The following is a 17,165-nucleotide window of genomic DNA, read 5'->3' as shown; positions in this document are numbered from 1 at the left end:
ACAGGGTCTTATCTATAGATATACAGCTAAGAATGACCTTGAACTTCTGATCTCCCGACCTTTACTTCCTGAGTTCTGGGCTTACAAGCTTACAAAGGGCCAACACATTCAGTTTTTATGTGGTGCTTGGGATTTAATCACGAACTTAGTGTGTTACTAGATAAACTGCCTACTAAGTGTGCTGTATTCCAAGCTCCCCCCTCCCCCGTTTTTCCCTCTCTCTCACAGTTTAAGACAGGGTCTGTGTGCCTGGCCCAGGCTGTACCTCAGACTCACCATAACCATGTCTGACTTCAACTTTTCTGTCATGCTATCCCAGTTTCTCCAGTGTTAGGACTATGTGAGCTGGCATGCCTAGCTCAAGTTTTCTGTTTTGTCTGAGACAGGGTTTTCCTGGCTAGCACTGGTTAGATTCCTCCTGCTTCAGTCTCCTAATTGCCGGGACCAGTGTGTAGCACTTGAATGTTGGACTTTAACAGCAGGCCCTTCTCTGAAATCTTAGTTCCAGGAAATCTGGGGCCTCTAGTGCAACCAAACAAGGCAAAAAGCAAAACTCCTTTCAAAACGCTTCTCCCAAAGGGAGGAGAGTGGCTCACTGTGCTCTGGGCAGCAGTGAAGACAGGGTTCTGGCCTTACCTTGGCCTCAGATATGTCTTCAACAGCTGTGTGATCTTGTGCAAAACCCCTTCCTTTTCTGAATTTCGGTTTTCTGCGATTTGTAGTTTTATTGTTTACATGTTTTGCTTTGTTGAGATGGGGCCTCATTAAGTAGTCTGGCTGTCTACTCGGGATCCCCCTAGGGCTTCAGCCTCCCCAGTGCTGGGATGATAGGCATTTCCGACCACTTGGAGACTGACACAGACTCTCTAATCGATTGGACCTGTATTTTCCCTTCCCTCCATGGTGACTACCAGACAGTGCTGGATTGGAACCCAATCCAAGTATGGGTTCTTTGAACAACTCTAATCTTTCCCAGCCCACCTTCCGCAGAGGTTCGATCCTCCCCATTCCTCATCAGGTTTATATTCGGTTTCCAGCTGGCTGGCTAGTTCCCTCTTACTCTCTCACTACTCCTTTCAAGTCCTGGAATGTGCGTTGGGCAGCCACTGCTCTGTCTCCTTCTGCACCGTAAATAAAGGCTAAAGGAACGTTAAAAAGGGCGAAGGATCAGCCCACCCTTTCTTTTCTGATGAACAGCCCGGGATCGAGAGGTCACATCCTAATATAGAAAGCAGGCAGTCTGGTGCATTGAGACGCTGCCACCAAATCGGAGAGCTCCTCCACCGTCCCCTCTACATAGTTCTTTTCCAGAATCTCGGGGAGGGGTCCGGGAACCCAAGGGGCCAACACTAGGGTTCCCTTAGTGGAGAGGACAGAAGCTGCCTAGGTCAGCAGCTGGGAACCACTTGCAGGCAGCGGACTGGAGCTGGGTGGGGCCGGGCGGACCGCAAGTCTCAGGGGGCGTGGAGCCCAGGCGGAAGGGGCGGGCCGGGCACGAGAAGGACTGGGCCGAGGTGCCGCGGGGTTGCTGGAGGGTCGTGGGCGGCGTGCAGGAGACATGTCGGCGGGCAGTAGTTGCAGCCAGACTCCCAGCCGGGCCATCCCCACTCGCCGCGTAGCCCTCGGCGACGGCGTGCAGCTCCCGCCCGGGGACTACAGTACCACCCCGGGTGGCACGCTCTTCAGCACCACCCCGGGAGGTAGGCGCTGGCCGGGGTCCCGGGCAACCTGGGGGTGGGGGGCGGGCTGGAGGCTACGCCAGGATCCGGAGTCTCACGTGCGGCGGGGAAGGCGGCATTCGGGGGATTCGGTAGCTGGGTAGGACGGTCAAGGGGCGTCGGGAAAGCAGACGGTTGCCCGCTTTCTGGGTGTGGTGGAACGTGGTCTGGAGACCGGGCTGCAGAGTGCTCTAAGCCTACAGATAGGCACTCTGCCAGAACCACCATGTGCTTTAGGGCGGCCTTTGTGGGTGTCAGGGCAGTTCTGGGGTGGGACAGGATCAAGGAAGGAGGCTAGGCTGGAGAGTAAGTTTAGTCGATCTCCCTCGGAGTAGATGACGCCTGCACACTTTATAACCTTTTCGGGGGCAACCCACTTTTTGCGTGGGACACTCGCTCCTTAATGGAGGCTGGACGCCGAGGGTGCTCCCTGCCCCAGAAGCAGGTCTTGGCCACCTGTGGGATCAAGCCTGTTAAGAGAGAGAAGTCCCTGCAGGGGCCGCATCTGTTGTTGTGCAGAACAACACGTTCCTCGGGCCTTGGGGGGGAGGGCACAGCGCTGAATTCGCCCAAGTGGCGGAGGATGAGGAAGAGGAAGCTGAGTTGGCGGGGGTGGGGGCCGGCCTCCGGGAACCAGGAATTCCCAGCTTGCCCCGGAGCCCCAGTATAGGCGCTGATGAAACCTACCCGCCCGTTTGCGTGATGAAATCCTCGTGCTCACTACTTCCCTCCCAATCCTCGGGCTGCTCCCACCCACTTTTGCGCTTCTCTCCTCCCCGGTCTCCTCCCCCAACTACTCCTCTTACAACTCAAAAACAAGAGAAATCCTGGCGCCGTGGGGAACCTTGGGCTACTGCTGGCGCAGCCGGGCCACATGCCTATTTTCTCGGGCAGCTGTCCCTACACCAGGGAGCACAGCCAGATCCCCGAACCAAGGCACCGATGAAGGGATCTTGGAGATCAGGCAGTCAGTGTTAGGATGTTCCGAACGCAGCACCAATGCCTCGCTGCTTGAACGGTCTTCCTAGAGTTAGCCAGAAGTAGCAAACAGGTAGAGGGAGAAAGTGCTCTCTCTTTCTCTTTCTCTCTCTCTCTCTCTCTCTCTCTCTCTCTCTCTCTCTCTCTCTCTCTCTCTCTCTCTCTCTCTCTCTCTCTCTCTCCCTCCCTCCCTCTCCCTCTCTCCCTCCCCCTCTCCCTCCCTTTTAGGTGAGGTGTAAATCTGAGGTGTTTTTGTTTTTTAATAGACACGGGGACGGACCTTAAGACTCTGGGAAACACTTTTTCTCCCTTCCCCTCCCTTTCTGGAAGCACAGGTTAGCTGAGTAGCAATAGCCAGTACTGTTTGAAATGAGCTCTGATCCACTTCTCACTGTGGTCTGGGAATTGTCCGCGTTGATTGATGCTGGCAAACCAGGCAGTTCCCATTGTTTTAGAAGAGGAAGGGGCATCCTTGTCATACAGCATTTGCTTCTTAACTGAAAGAAAGCTATCAGCCTCAGGTCCCCCAAACCAGCTGGCCCTTGTCAGTTCTCTCTCTCTCTCTGTGTGTGGGTGTTACACAGTCCATAGCTGAAGAAAGTCTTGCTTGTTTCTGCCAAAGCCAGCAAGCCTATTCTTTGGTTCAGGAGTGGGATCTTGTCCCAGAGGCCATTCCAGGCCACCTCTGCAAAAGTGCAGAAGCTTGACCCATTTGCTCCAGAGCGTTTCTCACCACTTAGAATCCCAACCAAATATGGAATCAGAGTGCAAAAGGCTACAGAGCCATTTACAGGACAGCTTGGGCTACTCAGAGATCCACCTGCCTCAGCCCCCTGAGTGCTGATAGTTCTGGGAGTGCTGGGTTAAGGGTGTCCACCTCCACATCTGGCCATTCGGTTTTCTTATTGTCTCAGCTGTTGGCTGTCTTTTGGGCCATTTCTATTTGCTCTCCCCTATTCTTCCCTGAAAATGCATCTAACTTTTGAATTTTCATACCCATGCCAGGAGTCAAGTGAGAGACAAAGGTCAGGTTAATCACCCTGAGATTTACTATGCAGTAGAAAGCCCATGAGCTTGAAGCTGGACTGAGTCTTTTGCCTAACCCTTATGTGTCAGATTGGGCCACACCGCATTTTGAGAACTCAGGAATTCCAGATGAAAGGGACAAGCAACACACAAACAAAACCCGAGTGTGTGTGTGTGTGTGTGTGTGTGTGTGTGTGTGTGTGTATGTATGTATGTATGTATGTATGTGTGCGTTTGTGTTTGTATGTATGTATGTGTGTGTGTTTGTGTGTGTATGTATGTATGTGTGTGTGTATTTGTGTGTGTGTGTCTCTGTGTGTATATGTTTGTATGTCTATGTGCATGTGTGTATTTTTATTTGTATGTATGTATGTATGTGTGTGTCCATATATATAAATATACATATATATGGTCTTTCCCCCCCCTGCCTTTTCAGATCTTTAGGAGTCTGGCAAAGTAGATTTTATCCAGGCATAAAGTCAGGCTGACAATTTTTTTTTTAACTTGATTTATTTCATGTATGTGTGAACATACTGTTGCTGTCTTCAGACACACCAGAAGAGGGCATCAGATTCCATCACAGATGGCTGTGAACCACCATGTGGTTGCTGGGAATTGAACTCAGGACCTCTGGAAGAGCAGCCTGTGCTCTTAACCACTGAACCATCTCTCAACCACTAAGCCATCTCTCCAGTGACGTTTCTTGAACGTAGGCTTGCTACACACCTTAGCGTGTGACTTGACCTGTAGGAGCTGCAAGTGTCTCATGAAGAAATACTGCAGAAAGTCACTCCAGCTGAGGATGGCTTTGAGGCAGCTGCCTCTGGAGGCAGGACACAACAGGTGGCCCGAACCAGCTCCATTCCTGGGACTCTGGTCAGTGGTCATTAACCCTTTGGTAACCTAAGACATTTCTGAAGGGAGTGTTTGAATACAAGGATATTTGAACCCCAGAGTCTTTAAGAGTGCCAGCATTGTCATAAGCAGGATCTTCTAGTGAACACCCAGAATGGATGTTTGACCTCTAAACCTACAGAAGTTGTCTCGGTGGTCATACCCAGAAGTACCTAGGGGAGGTTCATGAGTCAAGCAGGTAGGGTGGGAGGTGTTAATGAGACTGTTTTGTTAAGTGGTAAAGGTGAATATCATGGTGCAGAGACAGGAAGATCTTTGTGCATTTGAAGCCAGCCTGGTGTACAGTTTACATGATAAATTCCAGGTCAGCCAGACCTACATATCGAGACCCTATCAGAGAAAAATAAGTCTGACTAGGAAACCGACCTTGAGGTGGCTGCCAAGTGTTTAGCTCTGGCAGAGCTGGGAAGAGGGGAGGTGGGCTGGGTGCAGATGCTGGCGACTTATGTCCTCAGATCTTAGTCACGTAGAGGGGAGAAGTTACAGCTGAGGATATTATTAAGGTCCAAATGAGAAAGCTTGGATATCAAACCAACAAAGTTCCCCATCTCTCTCACATGTACCTGAGCTTCCCCTTAAAGTGTTTGGAACAATGTACATTAGGTTCCAGAACATACTACTGAAATGGAAGGGGTTGGGTAGAGCACTCCAAATTCCCTTTGGTGCCTCTTGGTTTTTTTAAGGTGTGCCCCGCATCCTAACTAGGAAGATGGTCTGACATGGAGGGTTGGGATTCAGGTGAAGATAGACCTGAGATGGGATACAACCATGGATGGGGGCTGAAGAGATGGCTCAGGGGTTAAAAAGTGCGTGCTGCTCTTAGAAAGGTCTGCCCTTTAGCCCCTGGACCTCTGCCCACCATGGTTCTAGCTGGAGGGGTGGCCTCTTCTGGCTCCCACAGGAACTTCTCTCTGAAATTAAAATAAAGGCACAGAGGATAGGAGGGGAACTCAGTGACAGCCAGCTCTGCAAGAGGATCTCACAACATCAAGGACAGGGGAGGAGGAACTGAGGCTGGAGAATGGCTGTGTTGGGAGTTAGGGGACTAGATGCTTGGCACAGACTTTCAGTTACGAGAGGGATACATTCTATGGGTGTACTCACCAGTAGCTATAATTAACCCTGTGGTGTTCCTAGAAATTAGCTTAAGAGCAACCTTAGCCATATCCGTCCTTACACAGACAGACATCCAAGACATGTATGTGCTGATTACTTTAATTGTGGGATTTATTTTACATTTTCTAGTGTGACAGCAGATCTTCATTTTGGGTACTTGAGGTGGTTCTGTCTCCTTCCTTCTCTATTTCTCCCTCTCCTCTTTCCTTCTTTCTTCCTTTTCTTTAAGGTAAGATCTTACTGTATAGCCCAGGCTGTACTCAACACTGGTGATCCTCCTGCCTCAGTCTCCTGAGGGCTGGGATTATAGGCCTGTGGCACCCAGTCATTTGTCAGTTGTATAGGAAAGCTGAAGGGAGACATGATTCTAAGAATCAAAGGCATATCTTACAATGAAGAGATTCCATAGATATAGACTTCAGCTCTAGAACCCATAGTGATTTTTTTTTTTAAGATTTATTTATTTATGTAAGTACACTGTAGCTGTCTTCAGACACACCAGGAGAGGGCATCAGATCCCAGTACAGATGGTTGTGAGCCACCATGTGGTTGCTGGGATTTGAACTCAGGACCTCTGGAAGAACAAGCAAACAGTGCTCTTAACCACTGAGTCATCTCTTCAGCCCCACTCATAGTGCTTTTGCTTTGTGGTTTTGTACGTGGACCCCAGGGCCACAGAAGATGTTTGGTGTCCAACAGAACTCGTCTCCGTGATACATGACAGTCTAAAGAGGTGAGCCTCTAGGTTTTAGTGACCTTCAGAGGTTGCCTTTTTTCTTTTCAGTGTCCTCCCAAAGTGGCAGGTATTCATTATTTCCAAGGTAAGTCCGATTCTCCCCAACCATAACAGCAAAAGTCATTACCGACTCAGGTGAAGGGAGGCAGATAGAATGGTGCTGATTTCATTTCACTTAGTGGTACAAAACATTGAAACATTTTTTCCAAATGAGCCTTTATTTGATGTTCATGAAAATGAGTTAGGAGGGAATAGCAGTAGTGAAAATGAGAATTACTCAAAGTGACCATTTTTTGTTTTTTGTTTTTTTTCCTCTTAGTGTTCATTTGTGCATATGAATCTCCATATGTTCAGGCAAACAAACAAAAACATCCGTTACCTTTCTGGTCTGATTGTTCCATCAGCCGTCTTTCTCCCTGGTGAATCATAACCATGAGTCTGTTGACATGCTTGTTTCCCGGGTTAGACAGGATGTTCTTCCAGAGTAGTTGTTGTGTCTCCAGGACCTAATGCCAGGTCCGATGTTCAGGAGGTGACGGGTTGTGCTGGGTGTGGCTTAGTGGCACAGTGCCTTCCCAGCATGTGTGATGCCCTGGGCTGATCTTTAGCGCTAGGGAGAAGATGAAGATCAAGGGGACTAAACGGAGTCCAGAATGAAGCATCCATCCTCTTATCTAGGTTCTTTCCTGAGGCCTGGGTCTCCGCAGGGAATCCCAGGGTGGAGCCGGCTGTAGCATGTCCTCACTAGCCTTTAACAAACCATCCCCAAACTCGGTAATGTCAGCAACTGTTTATTGCTCATGTTCTGTCTTTTGCTGATTCTGGCAGAGTTGACTCATGCTGCAGCTGGATTGCCCTGGGCTGCAAGGTCCAATGTGGCCTTTTTCACGTGTGAGTCCACCGCCTGCTGGGTCCTGTTGGGAGGCTGAAAGAACTCCTTTGGGGCTCAAATCATTTGAGCCTTATGAACACGGCAGATGATGACCCCGGGCAGAGGCATGGGAACCTTGCCATATCACTTGAAAAGTATTTTGTTCTTGGGGGCAGTCCAACTTCAAGTGGGGGTGGGAGAAAGATGGGATGGCCTTCTTTGTTTTGAGACAGGGTTTTCTGTAGTCCAGTCAGGATGGCCTCACATTTGAGGGTGATCTTAAAATCCTGATCATTCTACTGATACTTCTCAAGTGTATGAACTGATTTTTGTTATTGTTTGTTGTATGTTTTTTGTTTTGTTTGCTTTTTATCTTGCTTCTTCTGAGCAGCAGGCTTTAGGGCTTCGCAGGGCTTATGCTTGCTGTCCAACCCACCATACTCATTTTAACTTGAAAGGCCTGGGTTTTCTGGGCACCAGCAATTGGCTTGAGTCAGGTGTGCCCTTCAGTCCAAAATGAGGATGAGAAAAGAGGAAGGAGGTACAATCTGTTCAGAGCTTTGGTTGGCAGCATATAGTGTGAAGGTTAAAAAGCAGGTTTCTCAGCTGGCTACAGTGGCCCATGTTAATGGCACCAGTACTCTGGAGACTAAGACAGGAGGATCAGATGTTCAAGGTCAATGTGGGTGTTTTGAATGAGACTGGCTCTCATAGATGCATATATTTGAAGTTGATGGAACTATTTGGGAAGGATTAAGGGGTGTGGCCTTGTGGGAGGAGGTGTGTCACTGGGGTGGGCTTTGAGGTTTAAAAAAAAAAAAAGTCCGTGCCATTCACATGTTGATAAGTATGAAAGCGCTCAGCTATTGTTCCATCCAGCACCATGCCTGCCTGCCTGCTGCCATGCTTCCTGCCATGATGGTTGTGGACTCTAAATGCTTTATTTTGTAAGTTGTCTTGGCAGTGTTGTATCACAGCAATAGAGAAGTTAACTGAGATAGCCTCAACTACATACTGCGTTCGAGGGTGGATCGTGCTACACAGGATCCTATCACTCAGTACTCAAAGAAATGATCAGAGCAGTCGTCTTATTTGAAGAGAACGTGTGTTTGGACTGGAGTTGTAACTCAGTGGAAGAACAAGTGTGAATGGAACCCGGGTTTAATCCCAAGCATGAAAAGGGAAATTCCAGCTAGTCCATCTTAGCTTCCTAGAGCTGCCATATGAAAATACTGCCAGGGCTGGAGAGGTTGCTCAGTGGTTAGAGCACTGACTGCTCTTCCCAGCGTCCTGAGTTCAAATCCCAGCAACCACATGGTGGCTCACAACCATCTGTAATGGGATCCGATGCCCTCTGCTGCAGTGTACTCTGAGGCCTCTCTTCCTGGACTGCCGAGGGCTACCTTCTCTCTTGTCAGCTCTTGGTCTTCCATCTGGTGGGTCTGTGCATACATTTCCTCTTCTGGGGATACTCTGGTGACACCAGATCAGTATCCACTCTAAAGAGTTCATCATATTGACCTTCCCTCTAAAGTCCTTTCCAAATGCCATATTCCGAGGGCTGGGGCTTAGGCTTCATGAGTTTGGAGGAGCACAGCACAGTTCATAACAGCTCCACTCACTCCCAGTGAAGTAGCACTTGCTGTGTTTCGGAGACGCCTGAGAACAGGGTACCCCTTCTTGGTGATGGCTATGGCACTCACACTGCACTGGTGCATTTTGAGGCATGTGGGGAGAGGTCAGCAAAGGGAGAGGCCCTTGACCAGCCCTTAGAATGATTTCAGCCATTTTATTCTAAAAGTCTCTGACCTTGTCAGAGCCTCTAAGGAGGAAAGGTGGCTCGTTGCCTGCCCCTGGTGGATTGCCCACGTTTGGTATCTGGTGGCTTCATAAGACCCCCGAGGGATAACATTGTTTGGTTCGCTGTATTTTTGTTTTGCCTTATTTTACTCCCCCCGCCCCCAAGCTGGCCATAACGACTGTGTAGAAAAGAGCAACATTACATTGTTGGTTCTCCTGTCTCTATCTCCCAAGTGCTGGGAGCATCCGTGTGTATCACCGTGCCTCACTTCCTGTTCCTTCAGAAAAGTCTTCTTTCTGATAAGTTACTCTGCTTGCTTGAGACTGGCCATCCATGTTTCTGTCATCCTTACTCTGTGTCTGTCGACTTACGAAGCAGGGTCTCTACATTGTTGGCTGCTTTGGAACTTTGTAGACTGGCCTTGAACTTACAGAGATCTAATTGCCTCTGTCTCCCGAGCACTTTTACTGGAGAGGCCTACACCACTATGCATGGCTGTCCTATTTTTATTTACTTTTTTGATTCCCCAAGGCCTTGTGTATGTGAGGCAGATGTTCTTTCACGGAATGATGACTCTAGCTCTGAGGAATATTGGTATGTGTTATTTAGTCTTGATACTCCTTTGGGGTGTGAGTTTTTCTTCTTCGTGTGGCCCAGAAGGAACTGGGACCCAGAAGTTGAGGTTTTTAGGTAAGTGATTTCCTGTTCGAGTGCAGAACTTGGGCCTCCAAGTCCCCTGGGTTTGCACATTAAGGGATCCTAAAAATAGATGGTGATGTCCAGTGCTTTAAATATAGTGTCAGCGAGCTCAGGGTAACACCGCCGGCTGGCAGGTGAGAAAACTAGATCTTTGGGGAAAGTGTCCTCACTTATGTGTCCAGGAAAATTGGCATCAGCATTAAACCGTGCCTTGGGAGTAAACACTTCTCTATACTTTGTGTATTCCAGGAATTAAAAGTCCCAAAGGCTTACATGAATTCAAGGTGGTTCCCATGTTCTGTGTGTCTGAGAGAGATGGAGGATGCCCGTTTTACCACACTACCCCTAGGTCTCTTTCTGGGTTGCTTACCTTCTTTCTGAAGCAATCCCCCTTTGGCCTCGGAATTGGGTTGCTGTGGGTGGGACTGAACACCTGTTGGTAGCTTGTCAACTTAAACCTTTACTGGACGGAATAATTGTTAGCGTTTGTGCAGGGGTCTCTTGGGAGGGCCGCCCATCTGGTGCATGCTGGAAGTTGACTAAGTTGCTGTGATGATCAGCAGGCCCATCTGGAGGTCTTGGAGAGATCATTGAGGCACAGGTAGAGAAAGTAGTACCTTGTCCACAGAGTAGAGCTAGCAAATGAGACGGTTGTATATCAAGACTCAGCAGGAAAGAATGTTAGTCCACAGGCAGATCAAAAGTGAACTTTGAACTTTCACCCCAGCACCCAGTAGGCTCTGGATTCCAGCTCCACAGCTGACCTGTGACTTACTTTGCCTACCGCAACATTATTTATATATTTTTTTTATCTTGTACCTTTTTAATTTTTTTTGTCACTGTGGCCAGATCCCTGGCAGGAAAACTTAAGGCCAGAATGTTTATTTTGGCTCAGGACTTCTCAGTTCGATTCACAGTCAGCTGACTCATTGCCCTTGGGCAGAACATCATGGTGGCAGGAGTCTGTGGTAGAGGCAGGTCTGTAGCAGGTCTTTATTTTAGGGTGGGCAGGAAACAGACAAGGCAGATGCTGGTGCCTGGCTGGCTTCTACACCGTGAGATGGTGCTGCCTGAATTGAACGTGCGTGTATCCTCAGTTAATCTTCCTTGAAAATGACCTCAGGCCCTCCCACAGCTCTGCCCCCAACCCGGGTCCTGAATATTTTTTGGAAATATTGTTTCTCTATTTAGCCATGTTTATTCTGGAAATTGTCATGCAGACCAGGCTGGCCTCGAACTCAGAGATCCTCCTGCCTCTGCCTCCTGAGTGCTGGGAGTGGTACCACACCTGTCAATCAGGACCTTTTAAATCTTTTCTTGCTTGACTTCTTTTACCTAGCATGAGTTTTTATATAACCCAAGGTATGTAGGTATATGAGCTAGGTATGCATAACAAACATTCACTGATAAAATCATAAATTTATTTAAGATAGTTTGGGGGGAGCGTACAGCTAATATAGCCATCTATTAAAGACACATGTTGAGATGACCTTGTTTATGAAGAATGCTGCCCTGGATGAGTGTTTCATACTGTAGGGCACATTAAAGCATACTTGTTTTTCAGTTGGTTGGCGGTTTGTTTTTATAATCATCTGTGATGTGCATGCATTATCTTGGTGAATTGTTCCATGCTGTTTGGGATGACCGGAGAGATAAGCTGGCAGTTCATACAGGGTTAACACCTCCCACTTCAGACCCAAGTGTGTTTATCTCCGTCTGGCCCCTGTGTGACTGGAGGGAAGAGAGTGGGCATCACCGTCTGAGAGTGAAAAGTGCCCTTGGGAACAGCTAGAAGGGGAACCACTGCCAGCCAGGGTCCCTATTGTTTGTACAGCACTATAAAAGTGCCTACAGTGGGAAGCTCGGGAAACTTGATCCACATGGCTCTGTGACAGCCAGGCCTATATAGAAACGCCCTGTCTCCAAAAAATATGCAGGGCCCTGGGGAGGAGCAGCTGTGGGAGGGCCTGAGGTCATTTGCAGGGCAGATTAACTGAGGATAGACCCTCAATGTGGGCCGCACCATCTCATAGTTTGGAAGCTTATCTGTGGAGAGAAGGCTCAGGGCTCCAGCTGCCTGCCTCAGCTTCCTGACTCAGTTGCTGCTGGGTGTTGTGAACATAAAGGCTCACAGCACCCAGCAGGCTCACCTGTTTGAAGCCTCACCCTGGGGGGACCATCTGCTTTGGCCGAGACTCTATTGGGAACTCCAGCTGGCTTCATTAGAGATTTCTGCTGAATGCTTGGCTGCTTTAAACTGTCTGTCTGTCTTGTCTGTCTACCCATCTCTCAATAGCTATCAATTCTTATAACTTGGTTTACTGTATACTTGCTCATTTAAATCCGAAAGTTTTCGTAGAACGTTCTCCAGGTAGTACAAAACCATCATCAGTGTCAGGAAAGCCGTTTGTTTAAACCAATTGGAGAAGACTGTAGCAGCGTACTTAAGAACATTCCGGAAGCTGTCAGCAGTTCTGACCTAATCCCAGGCCAAGGCTCTTTGCTTTAGTTTTAAAACATCTATTTATGTACTTATTGAGAGGGAGAGGAAGCGTGTGTGTATGTGTGTGTGTGTGTGTGTGTGTGTGTGTGTGTGAGAGAGAGAGAGAGAGAGAGAGAGAGAGAGAGAGAGAAAGAGAATATGAGTAAGAATGAGTGTAAGTGTGGGTGTATGCATACCACCACATCATGCATACGGAGGCCAGAAGACATCTTGTGAGAATTGATTCTCTCCTGCCATACAGGTTTCTGATTTTGAACTCAGGACACCAGGCTTGCTGGCAGGTGTAGTGCCATTGCCAGCTGGGCCATCTAGCCAGCCCCTAATTTATTTTTCATTACACATGGCAAATAACATTATATAACATGTAATTAATGATGTATAGTCTCTATAAAGGAAAGAAACTGGCCACTGCCATGGAGTCTGAGAAAGCAGGCTTGTTTGTCATCTGCCGAGGGTGGCTATAAATAGAAAGGCGAAGACGGTTTTTAAGTTCCAAGCTGGATGCCAGTGTATGGTGGAGGCTGGGGACCAAAAATAGATCACCGATGCTGCTGTGTTAGAGGCCCCGGGACATCTGCTCACTGTCACCTCCCGGGTCTCCCACAGTGATCTTGCCCCCCTACCTTGGGAAACGTTCCTTTATATGGTGGCGTTCAGGCGGCTGCCTGGACGGAGGGCCCTGAGGATGGTTTACCGCCGGAGCAGAGTTCACTGAGACTGACCCTCGCCCTGGGGAATAAGGCTCACTCGTGACAGGAGGCAGAATGGGACTGGCATTCAAGCCAGCCCTTAAAGGGTGATGCAGGAGGATGGATGCAGTGAGGTCTGGAGAAGGGCTCAGCCCAAGTCCTTTTTGGATGGGATAGAGCCATTTCCGGTTTCTGCAAAGACCTGGCAGGAAGAAGTCTGCTGGGAGAGGGACCCACCGTCTTTCTGTTGTAAGCGAAGGACCTGCTGGAGTTCTCTAGGATGGGATGGTGCCATGACAGGGTGACCGCCTCTTCTGTGTGCTGTGCTTGTTGTGTGTAATTGACAGGGAGGATGGACGGGTGAGAGGTTGAGAGGCATAGCGTAGGGTGTTCAGAGCTCTGAGAAAACAAAGATGCATCTTGGTGAACAGCAAGCACTCTGTGGGGGAGAGGCCCCCCAGATGGTATTGGGGGATAGGCAGTGGAGCAGGGATGTGTCCCTTTTGGTTCAGATCGAATGAAGGAACCTGCTGCCCCTGCTGTGGCCAGTGTTTCACAGGAAGTGGGAAACACAACACAGACCAGGGGGTTCCAGGAGGCCTTACCAAACTCCCTTATCACACCCCCCCCCCCCAGGAACCAGGATCATTTATGACCGAAAATTCCTGATGGAGTGTCGGAACTCACCTGTGGCCAAAACGCCCCCAAAGGACCTGCCAACCATTCCCGGGGTCACTAGCCCTACCAGTGATGAGCCTCCCATGCAAGCCAGCCAGAGCCACCTGCACGGCAGCCCGGAAGATAAGCGGGCAGGTGGTGAGTCCTGTCCGGGTCCTGACCTGGGAGGATTGTTCTCAGGAATTGCGTGTTTCGGGGAGAGGGTGATGGGGGCTGCCCACCTCTTGAGGAGCAGCTGTGGTGAGACCAGAGGGTTGGGGGATGAGTGGGAATCAGAACTCTTGTTGGTGCCAGCTTGCCTCCTACAAAGCTCCAAAGACCTCAAGGATCTCATGCATCAGGTACTCGGGATGATTTAAGACGACAGTGCCTTTATCCTGCACCTTTGATCTGATGCCTCTCTGTATCGGTGGCTGACACAGTGCCACTCTTGCTTGGGACTCAACACGATGATGTATTCTTGATGTGAGGAGACAACTTCTCAAAGCCACGGGGACTTCCCCTTTAGGAAATCACAAGATTAAAAATAAATAGAAACAAAAACCCAGGTACCTCCTGGCCGGATGCTGGCCATTAAAGGGATTATTGATGAAGATAGGCAGACAATGCCTCCTGTTGTCACAGAAGCTTTGACATTTATATCTAGGTCCTTCCTGGTTCCCTCTCCTCCTGAAAACAAAGCAGCCGCCCTGGCAGTCAGGGTGAACTTGCTCTTGTGGCAGAGCTCCTAGGCTCTCCTCTATGGGATCGTGTCCCAAAAGCATGTCCTTACACACCTCAGTCATGGGACCGCCTCTGACTCCACTCTGAAGGCAGGGCACCAGGCTCAGACAGGGAGCTGACACCCCATGGCCCTGTAGGATAGGATTCCTAATTACCTCAGGAGCCCAGCAGCTCAAGACAGACATTTCCCTTGTTTAGACTGAGATGGGGGACGGGGGAGGGAATAGCAGTAGGAAGGCAGATTTGACTGCTTGCAGAGAGTGATGTGACAGGCGGTTGCCAAGCTACACATGTGGGTCCCCTCCACATGTTCAAGGGTGGAGGGATTCCTCAGTCGTTGCACGGAACCTCTCCCCTTTACCTTCTCACCTCAAACCAAAGTTGACAGGATGAAGTTAGGCAACCCCTGAAAGTGTCACCGTTAACTGAAGCCTGTCATTTACCCTTGCTGGTGTACCAACCTGCTCCTACTTTCTGAGGGTATTCTACCTCTGAACCCTGAACAGTGGCTTGGTTGCTCCATGTAGAGTTAGGTGGTGGTATAGGTGTTCTTTTAAATATCCTTAACTGGACACAGGACACAAAGCTCCACCCCTTAGGCCACGTATTAAAAATTGGATTTACAGAGGATTCAGCACTGTCACTGCCCTTATGAGGAAGCTGCTCTCCTCGCCTGGTCAACTCCTCTTGTTTTTCTTTGGCAGCTTCCACTTGAGACCTACGAGAATAATGTCTTCTCTCTGGCCTCTAAGCCTGGAGTGCTTCCATTTGCTACTTGTTTATTGTCTGTCTGTCTCCTTTCTCTGCAGGTGAAGAGTCACAGTTTGAGATGGACATTTAAGGGACCAGCCATAGGACGCGGTGATGCTTCTGGGCCTCTGGGGCCCTTGGGAGGAGAGCCACAGCAGTCAGGCCTTGTACCCGGCAGACATTGGGTGTGGATTGGCCACCCAGTCCTGCTCCTCACTCAGGGCAGCTGCTCTGCCTTCCATTTTGTGAACACCAGCACATACCTCCTTGTGCCTCTGTTGATACTGAGCTGCTACTCCAGGGGAATGACACACCCACACCCTCCCTGCATCTAGCGCCAGAGTGTGGACACAGATGAGTCTGTCGGAATGATCTGGCAGTTCTAGACCCCCAACCTCTGGAGCATACCCACCTTTCCTTAGGTTGGGGTACCTGGGAAAGCCACCCCTTTACTTCTTTCCCTGAGAGGAAATAAAAGCCACATTTACCCTAGGCCCACAGCTGGGCCCTGTCTGAACTGTTTTCAAGTTGAAATGATGATAGTTACTCTCTGTTCAGTGCTTATGGTGTCTTTTTCCTTTACATCATCTTATGTGTTTGTTCCACCTCTGGGTCAGCAGAGCGAGCCTTACTGTCATTTTACAGCTGAGAAGTCTGGCTGAAGATAAGCTGCTCCTCCATGGGCCTGGGCTAGAGCTCTGCTGCTCTATCATCTTTAGTAGCAAGTACTGCCTTTGCCGTCCATCGAGGTAGTCACCTCTCCCCTCAGCCTGGGCCAGTGTTGAGCCTTCGGTCCACATGCATGCAGTCTTTGTCAGTCATCTGTGTGTGTGTGGCTGTGGGGGGTGCAGAGGAGATGATAGTATGGATTTTACTGAGGCTTACCATGTACTCATTAAAAGTAGCATGAAGTAGATTGCATGGGACCGGTTACCAGTGGTCCATGTGGGATGAGTTGGGAGGGCTGGGGGGTGGAGCTTGGAGGAAGTGGTGTAGCTGGGAATGAAAGGACACGTGGTCCACACGCAGTCCACCACACGAAGTCAGATGGTCTTGGGGAGTCGGGATGAGGAAGGGTGGGATGTCACAGATCCCTTTATGGACACAGCAGGTACTTTTGTGTGTGGATGTGACTTACCAATTGCTGAAGAGCCATTTTTATGAGTCTTGACTGCCAGACGGAGAGTGGTATAGTAGGTGTCTCACTACAAGACCTGCAGGGGGTGGGTCCCCTGGATCAGGAGACTGAGGCTGATCAGGAGGCTGCATCCTTCATAGGTTTGGTGTCATAGTGTTTTGGGGGAGTGGCAGGCCTTGGTGGCCAGATCTTTCACTTGCCTTCTCTAGAGCTGATTTACAGCCCCTCCCAAAGAAAGCTGGCACCCATGTGGTGATACAGGAAAGGACACAGCGCTTTGCTGTTTGACTGCCTACAGACAGCATACCCTCCTCCAGAGTGACTACCACCACAAATCTCATTTAGGTTAAATGAGCGATTAAGTCAGCATTTCCTGTCAGCCTCTCCATGAAAGGGTCTCTCATTGCCCTGGGATCTCACTAGCCATCTTGGTCACCAGTGTCCGACATCTTGCGCAGTTCCCATTTTCTCAGGGTCAGCGTGCACTCTCCTGGTAGACCAGGAGCCAGGAGGCATCTTTCCTCACTGAGAAATGTATCCTTCAGAGGAAGGCCTGGTCTCTACAGCAGTGATTCTTGCTGTGTGCTGTGTGCTGGCAAAGCTCTAACCCAGCTCTGCTTCTCCAGGAAGAACAGTTTTGGAGAGATGAGCCTGTTTTGTTTGGACGTTGCCGTGTGCTGGTTTGATGCTCTCTTAAATCCATCCGTTTGGCATGCTTGCTCTCCTGTGACCAAAGCCACATCAGTTTGGCACTTGCTTTGCTGTGACCAAAACCACTGTTTGCATTTGAAGAGCTAACTGGGCCACCGTACACAGGTGCCAAG

General features: G+C 49.4%; 1 protein-coding gene across 1 annotated transcript; it reads left to right on the top strand.

Moving 5' to 3' along the window:
- Window positions 1-1,493: 1,493 nt before the first annotated feature.
- On the top strand, window positions 1,494-15,942 carry EIF4EBP1 (eukaryotic translation initiation factor 4E binding protein 1). Its single transcript, XM_080928801.1, has 3 exons — window positions 1,494-1,700; window positions 13,689-13,868; window positions 15,263-15,942. The coding sequence occupies exons 1-3, from the start codon at window positions 1,559-1,561 to the stop codon at window positions 15,292-15,294; spliced, it is 354 nt and encodes a 117-aa protein (XP_080784927.1). The 5' UTR covers window positions 1,494-1,558; the 3' UTR covers window positions 15,295-15,942.
- Window positions 15,943-17,165: the final 1,223 nt, after the last annotated feature.

The sequence above is a fragment of the Micromys minutus genome (genome assembly GCF_963924665.1).
Source record: "Micromys minutus genome assembly, chromosome: 14".
Lineage (NCBI taxonomy): Eukaryota > Metazoa > Chordata > Mammalia > Rodentia > Muridae > Micromys > Micromys minutus.
This window is presented reverse-complemented; position numbering and strand designations above follow the sequence as displayed.

Coding starts and splice junctions, on each gene's coding strand:
- EIF4EBP1 (XM_080928801.1), top strand. CDS start 1,559: ATGTCGGCGGGCAGTAGTTGCAGCCAGACTCCCAGCCGGGCCATCCCC. Junction 1,701..13,688: donor CTTCAGCACCACCCCGGGAG/GTAGGCGCTGGC, acceptor CCCCCCCCCCAG/GAACCAGGATCATTTATGAC. Junction 13,869..15,262: donor GGAAGATAAGCGGGCAGGTG/GTGAGTCCTGTC, acceptor CTTTCTCTGCAG/GTGAAGAGTCACAGTTTGAG.